This window comes from Canis lupus, chromosome X (assembly GCF_003254725.2).
Source record: "Canis lupus dingo isolate Sandy chromosome X, ASM325472v2, whole genome shotgun sequence".
Classification (NCBI taxonomy): Eukaryota; Metazoa; Chordata; class Mammalia; order Carnivora; family Canidae; genus Canis; species Canis lupus.
The window spans coordinates 79269514-79285178 of record NC_064281.1 but is presented as its reverse complement, the minus strand read 5'-3'; the positions used below and the strand labels follow the sequence as shown (position 1 = coordinate 79285178).

General features: G+C 35.9%; 1 protein-coding gene across 1 annotated transcript in view; it reads right to left on the bottom strand.

Annotated features, from left to right (window-relative positions):
• The window catches only part of IL1RAPL2 (interleukin 1 receptor accessory protein like 2), a 1329588-nt gene that overhangs the window by 333158 nt on the left and 980765 nt on the right, over positions 1 to 15665 (bottom strand). Inside the window, exon 6 of the mRNA XM_035712073.2 lies at positions 4432 to 4506. Coding sequence (XP_035567966.1) covers positions 4432 to 4506 — 75 coding nt within the window. The remainder of the gene's footprint in view (positions 1 to 4431; positions 4507 to 15665) is intronic.

Below are 15665 nucleotides of genomic sequence, written 5' to 3'. Positions count from 1 at the left end.
TTTTGCCTTGTAGTCCTGAGTATTGCATTAAATATTATATTTTGCTTTATTGTTTGGTAGAATCTTTTGCAGTGGTCTCTTAGGAGACCTAATATAATTTTCAGTAGAAACTGATATGCTGGTGAAATCAATTTCTGATGAAGGTTAACACTCCTTTACACACAGAGAAAGTTTGAGCCAGTAGCACATAACACGGTCATGAAATATGAATTTGAATAGCTTGTAAAAATAAAATACATTCTGAATGAGAATAGAAGAGAAATAAAGAGAATCTTTCATAATGGATCAGATTCATCTAGAAATGACTATCTGGCTTTTTGAAGCATCTGAGGTATTCAATTAGCTTGGACTATTCCACTAGCCTGAGATTTTGGATATGCTTTAGGCCCCCAAACATTCATCTTGACTCTTTGACACAAAAGGAGAAAGTAAACAGTGTTTATATTTATTTTCTGCATAAGACTGATTTTTAAGTCTTAGAAAATTTCCAAAAACATTATCATCATCAATGAGAACAGGTTACATTTCCAAATTTATCCTCAATTGAAATTAGATGTCAAATTTAAAATCTTTCCTTCCACATTTATTCATGGCTTTTTTAAAGCTTCTAGGTGCCTGTTACAATTTATAAAACATGCCTTTGGGTTCTATTTTTTAAAAAGTATCCAAATAAGGGTCTACCTAGCATTTCAATTAGGACACATATTGCTATGTTTCAATACTTTGGTATTAAAGTGTAATATGAATTAATATACTGTAATCCAGTGTTATTTTGTCTTAAAAAATGAAAATGTATTTATTTTCAACTGCCAAAATAAAGAGCTCAGCGCAGGTATAGTAAAAGTTTTTTTTTAATAAAATTCAATCTAAATTTATCTTCACAGTAAGAAAATAAATGGAAGGTAATAAGACCACATAAGAATTTTTGTGTGTTTTGTACATTGTTTTTGTCTTTATATTTCATATATTACCAAAGGCAACTTTAGCTGAATAGGCTTGCTTTGTGAGAGCAGTAGTTTTCTTATTATTTTGTTAACAATGTGTTTATCATTTCAAAATGTATGGTTATTTGGTTAAGATTAATCTTCTTTCAGCATTACAATGTGAACACAATCTAACAACAACCAGTCATCACAATGTCAGCAAAAACTTTGTAAATTTCTATAACATTGTGGATGACTAATGAATTACACTATAGAAAAGAGAAAGCCAAGATGTTTATTTTCCTCTAGAGACACAACAAAATATCTGCACTAATGCCAACCCATGCACAAAAAATATTCATTTCTACTGAAAAATTTCACTTACTGGATTGCCTTTAGAAATATGCAGAACTGTGAACTAAGTATAACCCTCAAACAAACACATAAATAATTTTTCCAGACCATGTTTTCTGAAACTATCCTGAAGTTAGTATTCAAGCATTTCCCACAATATTTTTCATTTTGCACAAAATGCTTGCATAGGATTCTATTCCGTGGGGAAAATGGAAGTTACAATGTTTTAGAGGAAATTGATGTGTTTTTTTTTTTTAGGTATCTATTGTTGTTTAACATCTACGTAACTTAGTGGCTAATGACAATTTTATTTTGCTCATAACTTTTTTTGGGTTAGAAATATAACATTTTACATTAACGGTTTGTGCCTGAACTACACAGCATAAGCCAGGGCAGCTGGGGATAAAGGATCCAATTCCAACATGGCTTCTCCACTTATCAGCTTGGTGTTCATTGAACTCTTTATTTTTTCAAATGGTGCTCCATCCTCTAGGGCCTCTCCATGTGCCTTGAGCTTCTCATAGCATGGAAGTTTCAGAGAAGACCAGGAGTCCTGAAGAGAAGCTGCAAGGTTTCTTTTGACCAGGCCTCCAAAATCCCAGAATATCATTTCTATAATATGCTATTGATCAATCATTTCCTAAGGCCATCTTGGATTCAAGGAGAGGGGGATGATAAACTATGTTTAAATGGTAAGAGAAGGAAAAAAATCTGTGGCCAACTTTAATCTAATAGAATATTGCCTCAAATTTTAGGTACTGAGATTTGGGAAACCTGAACTTGTTAATGTGCTTAGCCATTGGAATTGGATTGTTGTATTCTTTGGTAGTTCTAATTTGTTCTAATTTGAGGATGTCTAAAGCTGAATTTGTTCAATGAACTCAAAAAAATTAAGAAAAATAATTTCCAGAAGTTTTCATGATCTTACTGAATTTTGAAAGTTTTCCAGAAATAGACAGGGATGTCCAATCACCCAATTATATTTCTCTCCTTTTTGCACTTGGGGTTTCTAAATGTTCTGAATACAGAACTCCCACTGATACTGAGAAGCTCTCTGACATTTACAGTGCTCCTAACATCACCTTATTATTGAAGCATCACAGTAAGTTACAAAATGACTCCCAGTTGTGAATAAATGGTGTTAAATAAATATGTGGAAGAATTAAAATCACCTAATTAACCATTACATGTTCTTTCAAGTGCCAAAGATCTGGTTTAACTGATTTTGTTTTCCTTTATTTGAATTACATGGTTTCTTTAGCATTTCAGAGAAACTCCTTCTGGAATGAAAAATGAGTAGGTCTCAATCTTTCTGTTAATAAAGTTGTCTCCAAACTGTGTCACAAACTAAAAACTAAAAAGCTCAGCCTTGCACCTAATGTAGATTATGTTAGTAATTATTTTATTTAGTAAATAATTACCAATAATTTAGTAAATCACTTTAGTAATTTTATAGGGTGGTGTTGGTGGTGGGTTATTTTGGCATATATACCTGTGTTGAAATACATATTCATACCAAGCACACATCTTAGTAATGTCCTAAATATGACATACAAACTCTGCACCCAGTAAATCTGAGTGAAATGTACTCCCTGTAGTGATCTTTCTCCTTGCTTTAGAATAGTACTCCTCTAACATTTTGGTTAAAGCTTGACTAATAGCAGAGATGAATGAAGAAGTACTCACTCATGGACCACAAACACAAAATGTGAGATAGTTGTGTAAATTTTGCTTTCTACTTCTTAATATATAAGTTTTCATATAAAAATGATTTACCCACTTAAATCTTCATGAAAACTAATGGTATAAGATCATCTTATGGTTCATGTAACCCCTGGCCAACCACAAAGTACAACTTGAGGTATTTTTATCCTGGTATTGATGGAAAGTTGTCAGCAAAAATTACTGAGGATAAGTGTCAGGGCATCTAGATTTGTCTATAACAAAATGTAATGACTTTGCAAAATAATACAAGTGGTGGGGGAAGAAACATAGTCTAATATGTCAACATTAGCTACAAAATAGTCATTATTTCCACAATCTATTCTTAACATGTTTCCTTTCTTTTTTTGTTTGTTTTGAAATACTTAATTTTGGTATTCATACTGGTAGGCTGTATTAACTACAATGTGCTGTATTTCTTTTTGGAAAGATGAACAAGTTCTTAGGAATATAACTCCCACCCATTCTTAAGATAGAAATAAACTTCTAACAATCCAAATTGTATTGGAATGATCAAATGTTGAATAAAACACCTTCCAAAGTGGGTGAAATATTGGGGCCAATTCATTTTCCCTAGCTATATAATTGGTAGTTACCACTATGATCATAGGTTTCAATAAATCATATACCCCAAATCAACCCAATACATTTCCAACATATTATTCACTTGTCTTGTTTAGAATTAAAGAAATTCTGAGAATTGAAGAACAGAATGAAACCCAAGGTAGATAAAAGCTCACAAATGTTAAAGTACATGGTTTAAAGTAAAGGCCATGGTGTGAAAGAGATGCTAACAGGCTTCTGAGTCGCAAGCTTATAGTTCTTGAAATACAAGTATTATTACTGGTAGGGGACTCAAAAGTAAGGCTCAACACCTTGTACCCTTATTTGAGTCTGTAAACAAACAGCACCAACAAATCATCTTGTTACTTTTACCAACATTATATGATTCATAAATATTCAGGATCTCAAACTAAAAACAAGTTTTAAAGAACTCTGGATTGTGCCACTGGAAATAATATTATCAAATCATTTTAAAGGTTGTACTAATGGGATCTTTTCTTTTTAAAAGTGTTGTTTTCCAGGAGTTAATGTTGTCTAAATAAAAATTTTGGCTGACAAGCATGAAATGTCTTTTGTACCAATCACCAATGCATAACATCTCTGAATCTATCAATCACAGATTTAAAAGGCTCTGTCCTATAGCACACTTAATACCTAGTGTAAACAATTAGTATTACAATTCCTTGATGCAATACAAACTTATTTCCTTAAACTGCTAATGTACTGAACTTCAGGGTTAAAAATGAGCAGACAAAAATTGATTTGCATGCAATAACAGTGGCAATAAACCTTTCCTGGTTCATGCAATCTTCCCCATCTATTAACAGAGAAGGAGTTTAGGATCTATTATTCCCAGAAGGGCACTTACCCAGCTGGACATCTATAACACTTGGCTGATTCTCCATGGGGAACAATGGCTTGGGAGGCTTGTCTGTGAGTAAAGCTAGAAGAGAAAATTAAAGAAGGTAATGGAAAAATTGAGATAAATTGCAGGATAAGAAAGATCCTATTGTGAATGATATTTAGTGTTTGTAGACTTGATGGTGTGTAAACATTTATTAGACAGTGTTTTTACTTGAATTGTTACTCTATCCATACAATATCCATTTCCCAGCACATTTAAAGCACCATTGGGTCACTGTAAATAGACCATTTCAACATCTACACTTTCAAGCAAGATCAAACAAATGGACTATTTTGACTGATTTTTATAAGGCTGTAAGTACAAAGAAATACAGATTTTAAAAGTATAATCAGATAAGCATTAAGTCTCCATATGTACTTTGTGGTGCTAAATAATATTAATAAAATACAACCCTAATAGACATTTCTGGTGGATTGAACCTTCTACACCTCTGAATCATGCCCCATTCTCCACTCAGCCTCTGAAACAATATAATAAAACACTTGTACCTTCATTAGGATAATGATTAAGAATATTGATTGAGCATCTTTTTTTTCCCCACCAAATGCTGTGATAAGTGCTAAGGGAGAAGGAAATAAGGTCTTTATATTTACCCTCAATTTACAATCTAAGACTGTGAACACAGAACTAGCACAGCAAACTAAAGAGATAATAGAACAAAGACTACAATCTAGTGAAAAATTGTAGCATTTGAGTCATGAGACTATATATGGCAAATACATGGAGAAAGCAGAAACCAATATTGGCTGGAAGAGTTGGGGAAAGTTTTATGAAGGAAATGGGTCTCCACATAGACCTTCCATTCCATAAGAATGGAAGAGATTTTGAAAGAGAGTAAGAAAGAATAAATGAAGGAAAGATGAACACAAACCAAGGAAGAGAGGTAGAACATAAAGCATAATATTACTAGAAGAAAATGATCTAATAAAAAGGAGCTGGGTGGGGTAGGGTAAAGAGCAAGTTGCTCATGACATAGAGGGATTAGAAATGAAAATAAGATGGAGCTCAATTCTGGAGGATCCTAAGAAACATGCAGAGGAATTTGGACATGATGTAGTAGACTACAAGACCACTGTAGATTATTGGAACAACAGCAACAAAAGACTCAAGGGAAGTGCTATCTAAAGATGATTGGCTTCCTATATAGGATAGTTTAGAGGAGAACAAAACAGCTAAGAGGATGCAATAATAATGCAGTAGTGCAGGGTGTGGACAGGGAAGGATGAAGAGTCATTACTGGTGGAGTTTGGGGAAATTTTAAAAAAGGAAAATTTGAGAGGCACCCAGAAAAAGGAAATGAGATCACTTGGTGCACAGATACAAAATAGTTTATGACAAACCTTGTATTGAGCTATTATTTATGGCCTGAATTCCTTTTAACTGTTCCCATATTTATGCCTTGCTCCAACTGTCTAATAAGATTCTTACCTATTAATAGGAAATGTTTTATATGTCTTTGTAATTCACAGGAGACATGGAATAAAGCTGGGCATATAAGAGGTCATTATTAAGCCATCATTAACTGACTGGCATAGGAATTCCGTGCTGACATGACAGTAGCTTATCTCATAATTATTAGGCTTTTTAGAAGAGACAAAAGAACACCTAAAGGAACTGGAGAAAAAACAGCAAATAAAATCTACACTCAGCAGAAGAAGAGAGTTAATAAAGACTCGAGCAGAACTTCATGAAATAGAGACTAGAAGAACTGTGGGACAGATCAACAAAACCAGGAGTTGGTTCTTTGAAAGAATTAATAAGATAGATAAACCATTAGCCAGCCTTATTTTAAAAAAGAGAGAAAAGACTCAAATTAATAAAATCATGAATGAAAAAGGAGAGATCACCAACAATACCAAGGAAATACAACCGATTTTAAATATATATTATGAGCATCTATGTGAAAATAAATTATGCATTCTAGAAGAAATGGACACATTTCTGGAAAACCACAAACTACCAAAAGTGTAACAGGAAGAAAGAGAAAACCTGAACAGGCCAATAACGAGGGAGGAAATTGAAGCAGTCATCAAAAACTTCCCAAGACACAAAAGTCCAGGTCCAGTTGGCTTCCCAGGAGAATTCTATCAAACGTTTAAAGAAGAAACAATATGTATTCTACTAAAGCTGTTCGGAAAATTAGAAAGAGGTGGAATACTTCCAAACTCGTTCTATGAGGCCAGCATCACCTTAATTCCAAAACCAAAGACCCCGCCAAAAAGGAAAATTCTAGACCAATATCCCTGATGAACACAGATGCAAAAATTCTCAACAAGATACTAGCCAATAGGATCCTGCAGTACATTAAGAAGATTATTCACCATGGCCAAGTGGGATTTTCCCCGGGACTCAAGGCTGGTTCAACACTCATAAAGCAATCAATGTGATAGATCATATCACAAGAACCTATGATCCTCTCAATAGATGCAGAGAAAGTGTTTGACAAAATACAGCATCCATTCCTGATCAAAACTCTTCAGAGTGCAGGGATAGAGGGAACATTCCTCTAGCATCTTAAAAGCCATCTACGAAAAGCCCACAGCAAATATCATTCTCAATGGGGAAACACTGGGAGCCTTTCCCCTAAGATCAGTAACAAGACAGGGATGTCCACTCTCACCACTGCTATTCAACATAGTACTAGATGTCCTAGCCTCAGCAATCAGAGAACAAAAGGAAATAAAAGGCATTCAAACTGGCAAGGAAGAAGTCCAACTCTCTCTCTTCACAGATGACATGATACTGTACCTAGAAAACCCAAAAGACTCCACCCCAAGATCACTAGAACTCATACAGAAATTGACAGTGTGGCAGAATACAAAATCAATGCCCAGAAATCAGTGGCATTTCTTTTTTTTTAATTTTTACTTATTTATGATAGTCACAGAGAGATAAATAGAGAGAGGCAGAGACACAGGCAGAGGGAGAAGCAGGCTCCATGCACAGGGAGCCCGATGTGGGATTCGATCCCGGGTCTCCAGGTTCGCGCCCTGGGCCAAAGGCAGGCTCCAAACCGCTGCGCCACCCAGGGATGCCTCTTTTTTTTTTTTAGATTTTATTTACTTATTCATGAGAGACACAGAGAGAGACACAGAGACAGAGAGGCAGAGACACAGGCAGAGGGAGAAGCAGGCTCCATGCAGGGAGCCTGATGTGGGACTCGATCCCGGGATTCCAGCATCACTCCCTGGGCTAAAGGCAGGCGCTAAACCACTGAGCCACCCTGGGATCCCCTGGTGGCATTTCTATTAGCTAACAATGAGACTTAAAGAGAAATTAAGGAGTCAATCCCATTTACAATTGCACCCAAAAGCATAAGATACCTAGGAATAAACCTCACCAAAGAGGTAAAGGATCTATTCCCTAAAAACTACAGAATCCTTCTGAAAGAAATTGAGGAAGACACAAAGAGATGGAGAAATATCCAATGCTCATGGATTGGAAGAATTAATACTGTGAAAATGTCAATGCTACCCAGGGCAATTTGCACATTTGATGCAATCCCTCCCAAAATACTATGGACTTTCTCCAGAGAGTTGGAACAAATCATCTTAAGATTTGTGTGGAATCAGAAAAGACCCCAAATAACCAGGGGGATAGTAAAAGAGAAAACCACAGCTGGGGGCATCACAATGCCAGATTTCAGATTGTAATACAAAGCTGTGATCATCAACACAGAGTGGTACTGGCCCAAAAATCGACACATAGATCAATGGAACAGAATAAAGAATCCAGAAATGGGCCCTTTACTTTATGGTCAACTAATATTGGCAAAGCAGGAAAGACAATCCACTGGAAAAAGGACAGTCTCTTCAATAAATGGTGCTGGGAAAATTGGACAGCCATGGGCAGAAGAATGAAACTAGACCATTCTCTTACACCATACACAAAGATATCCTCAAAATGGATGAAAGATCTAAATGTGAGACAAGAATCCATCAAAATCCTAGAGAAGAACACAGGCAACACCCTTTTTGAACTTGGCCACAGCAACTTCTGGCAAGATACATCTCTGAAGGCAAGGGAAAGAAAAGCAAAAATTAACTACTGGGACCTAATCAAGATTAAAAGCTTCTGCACAGCAAAAGAAACAGTCAACACAACTAAAAGACAACCTACAGAATGGGAGAAGATATTTGCAAATGACATATCAGATAAAGGGTTAATATCCAAGATCTATAAAGAACTTATTAAACTCAACACCAAAGAAACAAACAATCCAAACATGAAATGGGCAAAAGACATGAACAGAAATTTCAACAAAGACATAGACATGGCCAACAAGCACATGAGAAAATGGTCCGCATCACTTGCCATCAGGGAAATACAAATCAAAACCGCAATGAGATACCACCTCAAACCAGTGAGAATGGTGAAATTTTACAAGACAGGAAGGAGGATGTGGAGAAAGGGGAACCCTCTTGCACTGTTGGTGGGAATGTGAACTGGTACAGCCACTCAGGAAAACTGTGTGGAGGTTCCTCAAGAGTTAAAAATAGATCTGCCCTATGACCCAGCAATTGCATTGTTGGGGATTTACCCCAAAGACACAGATGCAGTGAAAAACTGAGACACCTACCCCCCAATGTTTATAGCAGCAATGTCCACAATAGCCAAACTGTGAAAGGAACCTTGGTGTCCATCAAAAGATGAATGGATAAAGAAGATGTGGTTTATGTATACAATGGAATATTACTCTTCCATTAGAAATGTCAAATACCCACCATTTGCTTCAACGTGGATGGAACTGGAAGGTATTATGCTGAGTCAATCAGAGAAGGAGAAACGTTATATGATCTCATTCATTTGGGGAGTACAAAACTAGTGGAAGGGAGTAAAGGGGAAAGTAGAGAAAATGAGTGAAAATATCAGTTTGGGAGACAGAGCATGAGAGACACCTAACTCTGGGAAACGAACAAGCGGTAGTGGAAAGGTAGGTGGGTGGGAGGTTGGGGTGACTGGGTGACAGGCACAGAAGGGGGCACTTGACAGGATGAGCACTGGGTGATACGCTATACATTGGCAAATTGAACTCCAATAAAAAAAGAAGAGACAAAGAAATAAAAGTTGATCAGATAACAAGTAAGAGTAGAGAAATATATAAATTTGCTTGGATGCCCAAAATAGTTGTTGATAACAAACAAATGCACTTAGAAAAGAGCTTTATGTTAAATCAACCTTATCTTTCTGATGTCCAAAATGCTTGAAATGATAAAATTTTAGTGAATTTTTCTTATTTTTCCAACAAATTTTTACTTACGGACTACAATACATCTTGTCCTTGTAGAATCAAATGTATTTTTCTAACTTGGCACAAAAATAGAGACACAGATCAACAGAACAGGACAGAAAACCCAGAAATAAACCCACGTCTATATGATGAATTAATCTTCAACAAAGCAGGAAAGAATACACAAGGAAAAAGATAGTCTCTTCAACACATGGTTGGGAAAACTGAACAACATGCAAAAGAATGAAACTGGACCATTTTCTTATCCTGTACACAAAAATTAAATCAAAATGGATGAAAAACCTAAATATGAGACAGGAAACCATCAAAATTCTAAAGGAGAACACAGGTAGTAACCTTTGTGACATCAGCCATGGCAACTTCTTACTAGATATGTCTCCTGAGGCAAGGGAAACAAAAACAAAAATAAACTATTGGGACTTCATCAAAATAAAAAAGGCTTCTGCACAGCAAAGGTAATAATCAGGAAGGGGATCCCTGGATGGCTCAGCGGTTTAGCGCCTTGCCTTCAGCCCAGGGCATGATCCTGGAGTCCTGGGATCGAGTCCCACATCGGGCTCCTTGCATGGAACCTGCTTCTCCCACTGCCTGTGTCTCTGCCTCTCTCTCTCTCTCTCTCTCTCTCTCTTTCATAAATAAATAAAATCTTTTTTAAAAAGGAAATAATAAAGAAAACTAAAACGCAACCTATAGAATGGGAAAATAGATTTGTAAATGACATATCTGATAAAAGTTTACTATCTAAAATATATAAAGAAGTTATAAAATTCAACACCCCCTGGAGTACTTGGGTGACTCATTAGTTGAGTATCTGCTTTTGGCTCAGGTTATGATCCCGGGGTTCTGGGTTCAAGTCCTGCATCTGGTTCCCTTCAGGGAGGCTGCTTCTCCCTCTGCCTGTCTCTGCCTCTTCTCTCTGTGTCTCTCATGAATAAATAAATAAAATCTTAAAAAAAACCTCAACACCTCATAAATGAATAATCCAATTAAAAATGGACAGAAGACATGAATAGACATTTTTCCAAAGAACACATAAAGGTGGCCAACAGACATTTTAAAAGATTATCAACACCACTCATCATCAGGCAAATACAAATCAAAACTATAATGAGATATCACCTCACAAATCAGAATGGCTAAAATGAAGAATACAAGAAACCACAGGTGCTGGTGAGGATGTGGAGAAATGGAAACCCTCCTGCACTGTTGATGAGAATGCAAACTGGTGCAGTCACTGGAAAACAGTACGGAGTTTAAAAATAGAACAACCACAGGCAACTGCTCAGAGGAGCATGAGACTTTTGATTTTGGGGTTGTGTGTTGGAGCCCCACGCTGGGGCTGGATGGAGAGATTACTTAAACAAATAAACTTAAAAAGCAAAAGAACTACCATATGTTCCCGAAATTGCACTACTAGGTATTTACTCAAAGGATACAAAAATACTAATTCAAAGGGTTACATATACCCCACTGTTTACTCCAGCATTATCTACAATAGCCAAATTATGGAAACAGCCTAAGTGTCTATCAACTGATGAATGGATACACATACAGAGTGAAATATTACCCATTAGAAGAGTGAAATCTTGCCATTTTCAATGACATAGAGGATGCTAGAGAATATTATGACATGCAAAATAAGTCAGTCAGAGAAAGACAAATTCCATATGATTTCACTCATATGTGGAACTTAAGAAACAAAACAAATGAACAAAGGGGAAAAGAGAGAGAAAAGTAAACTAAGAAACAGACTCTTAATTATAGAAAACAAACTGATGGCTACCAGAAGGACGGTGAGTGTGGGAATGGGTAAAGCAAATGATGAGGATTAAGGAATGCACTTGCTGTTATGAACAGATTTGGGCATAATGTGGACAAACATACAAATACAGTATCTATAGTTTTCATTTCCTAAATATTTCAGTTACCCTTAATAATCTGATATTAAAATATTATTTGAAACATAAAGTATATACTTTAAGCAAAACTTAAATATCTGAATTTAAAATCCCAGTCATAACAGGTGTTTGATGTTGTTACTGTTTGTAATAGCAAAATACTGCAAACAATCAAAATATCCATCAGTAGGACAGCAGTAGTTAAATAATATGGTACCTCCATATAATGATATACCAAAATGCAGCTATTTAAGATAATTGGGTAAATCTGTATATCTGTTATACAAAGATCTCCACGATATACTGTTCAGCAGTGTGCACAGCATACTTTCTTTTGTGTAAAAAGAAAACTATATGTGTATGTATGCAATCAATGTATATACACATACAAAAATGTTTAAGTATGGAATATTTCTGAATGGATACATGTAAAACTGATAACAGTTATATCCTCTGAAGAGAGGAAATGAGTGGCTAAAGAATGGAGGGGATAAGGACAGCATAGTTGGGCAGAGAAAATTTTAATTTTCTCTGTACACTTTTTCTACCCTTTGAACAATATGCATAGACAAAACATGAATAAAATTAAAATTAAATAAAATCCAGTCACCCACATTTTATTTATTAAAATAATTTTTATTTATTTGTAGAATTATTCTCAATTTGCTTTAAACATCCAGATTATAGACAATTAGCCTGCTGGAAACTCTTCTTACTCTTATTTTCAGCTCTATATTGCCTCCAAATGAATTACTTAGAATGTGATAGGTGGGAAGCAATGTAAGTAATATATTTTATGCTCAAAGATGAATAACTTGTCCAATTCTTATCAGGATATGAATTTGTGGGGACTTCGTTGTTTCTCATCCTTATCTCCTGCCATGGACTACAGATATATTTATCCTGACTTCATTATCATATGTCAATTACTGAAGTGACATTTATTAATAGAAATGATAATTTTAATTGTCCTACATTTATAGGCGGTTCATAATTTTCAAAGTGCTTTCAGAAATATTAGCTCATGTGATCTACACAATGACCTTGGAAAGTAAGGAAGATAGTTACAGTTATGGCCAATTTAGAGATGAAGCTAAATGAAGCTTACAGTGTCTCATTTGGTGCCCCTTTGTGACCAAAAGCCCCCATTTGCAGAACTGCAAGAAGACACAAAAGTTGTAGGCAAAAGACAGGTACAAATGCTCAATAGTGAATGGTTTTAGCCTCTTTGACTACACACTAACCTAAGGTTCCTAGGGCAATAGGAGTGGCTTTGTGGCAAACAGCCAACAGAGACATGATTCCTATATGTCATTCCACACATATACATTTTTTTCTACTCCCATGAATGAAATGGGATGAATTTACACTTAAACGCTAACACATCCCAATGGGATACATGGGTGTGGAGCCTCATTAAATTCCAATATCATGTCTAGGCCTGGGAATTGCCAAGAAGTGCAGGACATTGGTAATGACAGAACAGCAACTGCAGTTCATCTGGATCCTGACCACCAGCCCAGAGACAAATCTATCAGCACCCAGCATAATTATAGCATTTGCAGATTAGCTAGAGAACATTCCTCCATGGGCAGACACATTCATTTCTTTCTTCTCTTTAAAAATCTCATCTGAGAGACTCCTAACTCTGGGAAATGGACTAGGGGTAGTAGAAAAGGAGGTGGGCGGGGGGTGGGGGTGACTGGGTGACGGGCACTGAGGGGGGCACTTGATGAGATGAGCACTGGGTGTTATTCTATATGTTGGCAAATTGAACACCAATAAAAAATAAATTTATAAAAGAAAAAAAGAAAGCTGGCAAAAAAAATCTCATCTGAAATTCAGTTACTTTTTTTTTAAATTTATTTTTTTATTGGTGCTCAATTTGCCAACATATAGAATAAAACCCAGTGCTCATCCCATCAAGTGCCCCCCTCAGTGCCCGTCACCCAGTCATCCCCACCTCCCCCCCCCCGCCCACCTCCCCTTCCACCACCCCTAGTTCGTTTCCCAGAGTTAGGAGTCTCTCATGTTCTGTCTCCCTTTCTGATATTTCCCACTCATTTTTTCTCCTTTCCCCTTTATTCCCTTTCACTATTTTTTTATATTCCCCAAATGAATGAGACCATATAATGTTTATCCTTCTCGGATTGACTTATTTCGCTCAGCATAATACCCTCCAGTTCCATCCACGTAGAAGCAAATGGTGGGTGTTTGTCATTTCTAATGGCTGAGTAATATTCCATTGTATACATAGACCACATCTTCTTTATCCATTCATCTTTCGATGGACACCGAGGCTCCTTCCACAGTTTGGCTATTGTGGACATTGCTTAAATTCACAGTTACTGTTTGAGAAATGAAGGGGGATAACTGTCAATACTGGACTCCTAAACAACAGAGTGAAGATTTATAATTTTATTTAAAAACTTATCCTGGACTTCTATAGGGACTAATATTGGGGTTTACGTTATCTTTAAATTCACTGCTCAAGCTTGTTTTGATTGAAAGAATGAGAGCAAGCAATACAATTTGGTACTAATGTTTCAGTCCACAATGCCTCTCCTGCATTTCCCTCTGTAGCTGCTTATGTTTAATTATCCTTAAATATAATTGATCTACTGAGTATACGATGACAGTAGTCTTAATGTGCAACTGAAACTATTACTAATTCTGCCTGCTTCTTTCTAAAGCTAGGCTTTCTGTGTTTGACACTAACTTTCCTGAGAAGAACTAGCTCTCTCTTCTCTATTATAGGTAAAGGTTGTGTCCACCCATACAAACCAATTGATTTGACTGAAATGATTGGTCAGTTTTGGTGAACATAGTATAAAAAATCAGTAGAATTAGTTGTTTGATTGAGTAAATCAGTTTATTTGACTATATTGCCTAAGTATTACATACTGTTACAAGCTTCATTGTCTTCTTTCATTGTTAATTTGTCTGTTTAATTAGACTTGCCTAAAAACCTATTGGGAGGGAGTAGGAGAGCTATATGCAAAGGACACTAACTGTATGAACACACTAGGATCATAGAGTGACTCATTAGTTTCTATGAATGGAGCCATAATGGAATGTGTATGTTAAGGTTAATTAAATGGATTTCTCCAAATCCATTCAATACACCAACATTTAAATCACATTCCATAGTCACTATTTTCACCACAACATTTAACCATTGAAAATCTACCAGTGTTTCCTATATTTACAAGAGGATAAAATCTGAAACTGTCAGCTAGATATAAAGAATGCCACAATATAACGTTTAAAAAAACCTTCCTGCCTTTTTACCCACTCTTCTACTTTATCAATGCAAGGGTCAAGTTATTTGACCTCATTTGTCCCTTAACACATCTCATTAATTTCCAACTCTGCATCTTGGCTTAGACACTTTCCCTAAGCTTGAAAACAAATAATAATAGTTACCATAGTTATCATTAATTTGGCATCTATTGTGTGGCAAGTATAGTTCTAAGGCATTTTATATTTTACAAATAAAGCAAGCAGCTTTGGACTAGTAGAGATCTGAAGTGAGTTTTGTCTGATTTCACCATGCCCACAATACTTCTATAAAAACTTTACCTTTTTTTTTTTTTTTTGCCATCGCAAGTCCTATCTAACTTCTAAAAGCCAGTCTTACATTCTCCAGAAAATCGCCCTGAATAAAAGCCCAAACTAACCTTTACTCTCTCTGGTTTGACTAAAAATGAAATCCTAAAGCATACTATTTCTTTGAACCACTCATTTGGTTCATAGCATACACTATTTTGACTACATATTAAACCTCACTTTACATGGGTCTGTCTAGTCTCCCTCACTAGATATTTAAGCTCCTGGAAGACAAGTATCATATTTCATATAACTCAGCAATTAAGATAGTGCCTGACACTATGGAACAAATAAGCACAATCTCAAAATTAACTTTCTTATGATATTCTTTCTCTAAAAACAGGTGCTTCCCATGGGTTTTTGATTACAAGGAACAGAAACAAATTTTTGCAAATTTAAGCAAAAAGACAATTTATCAG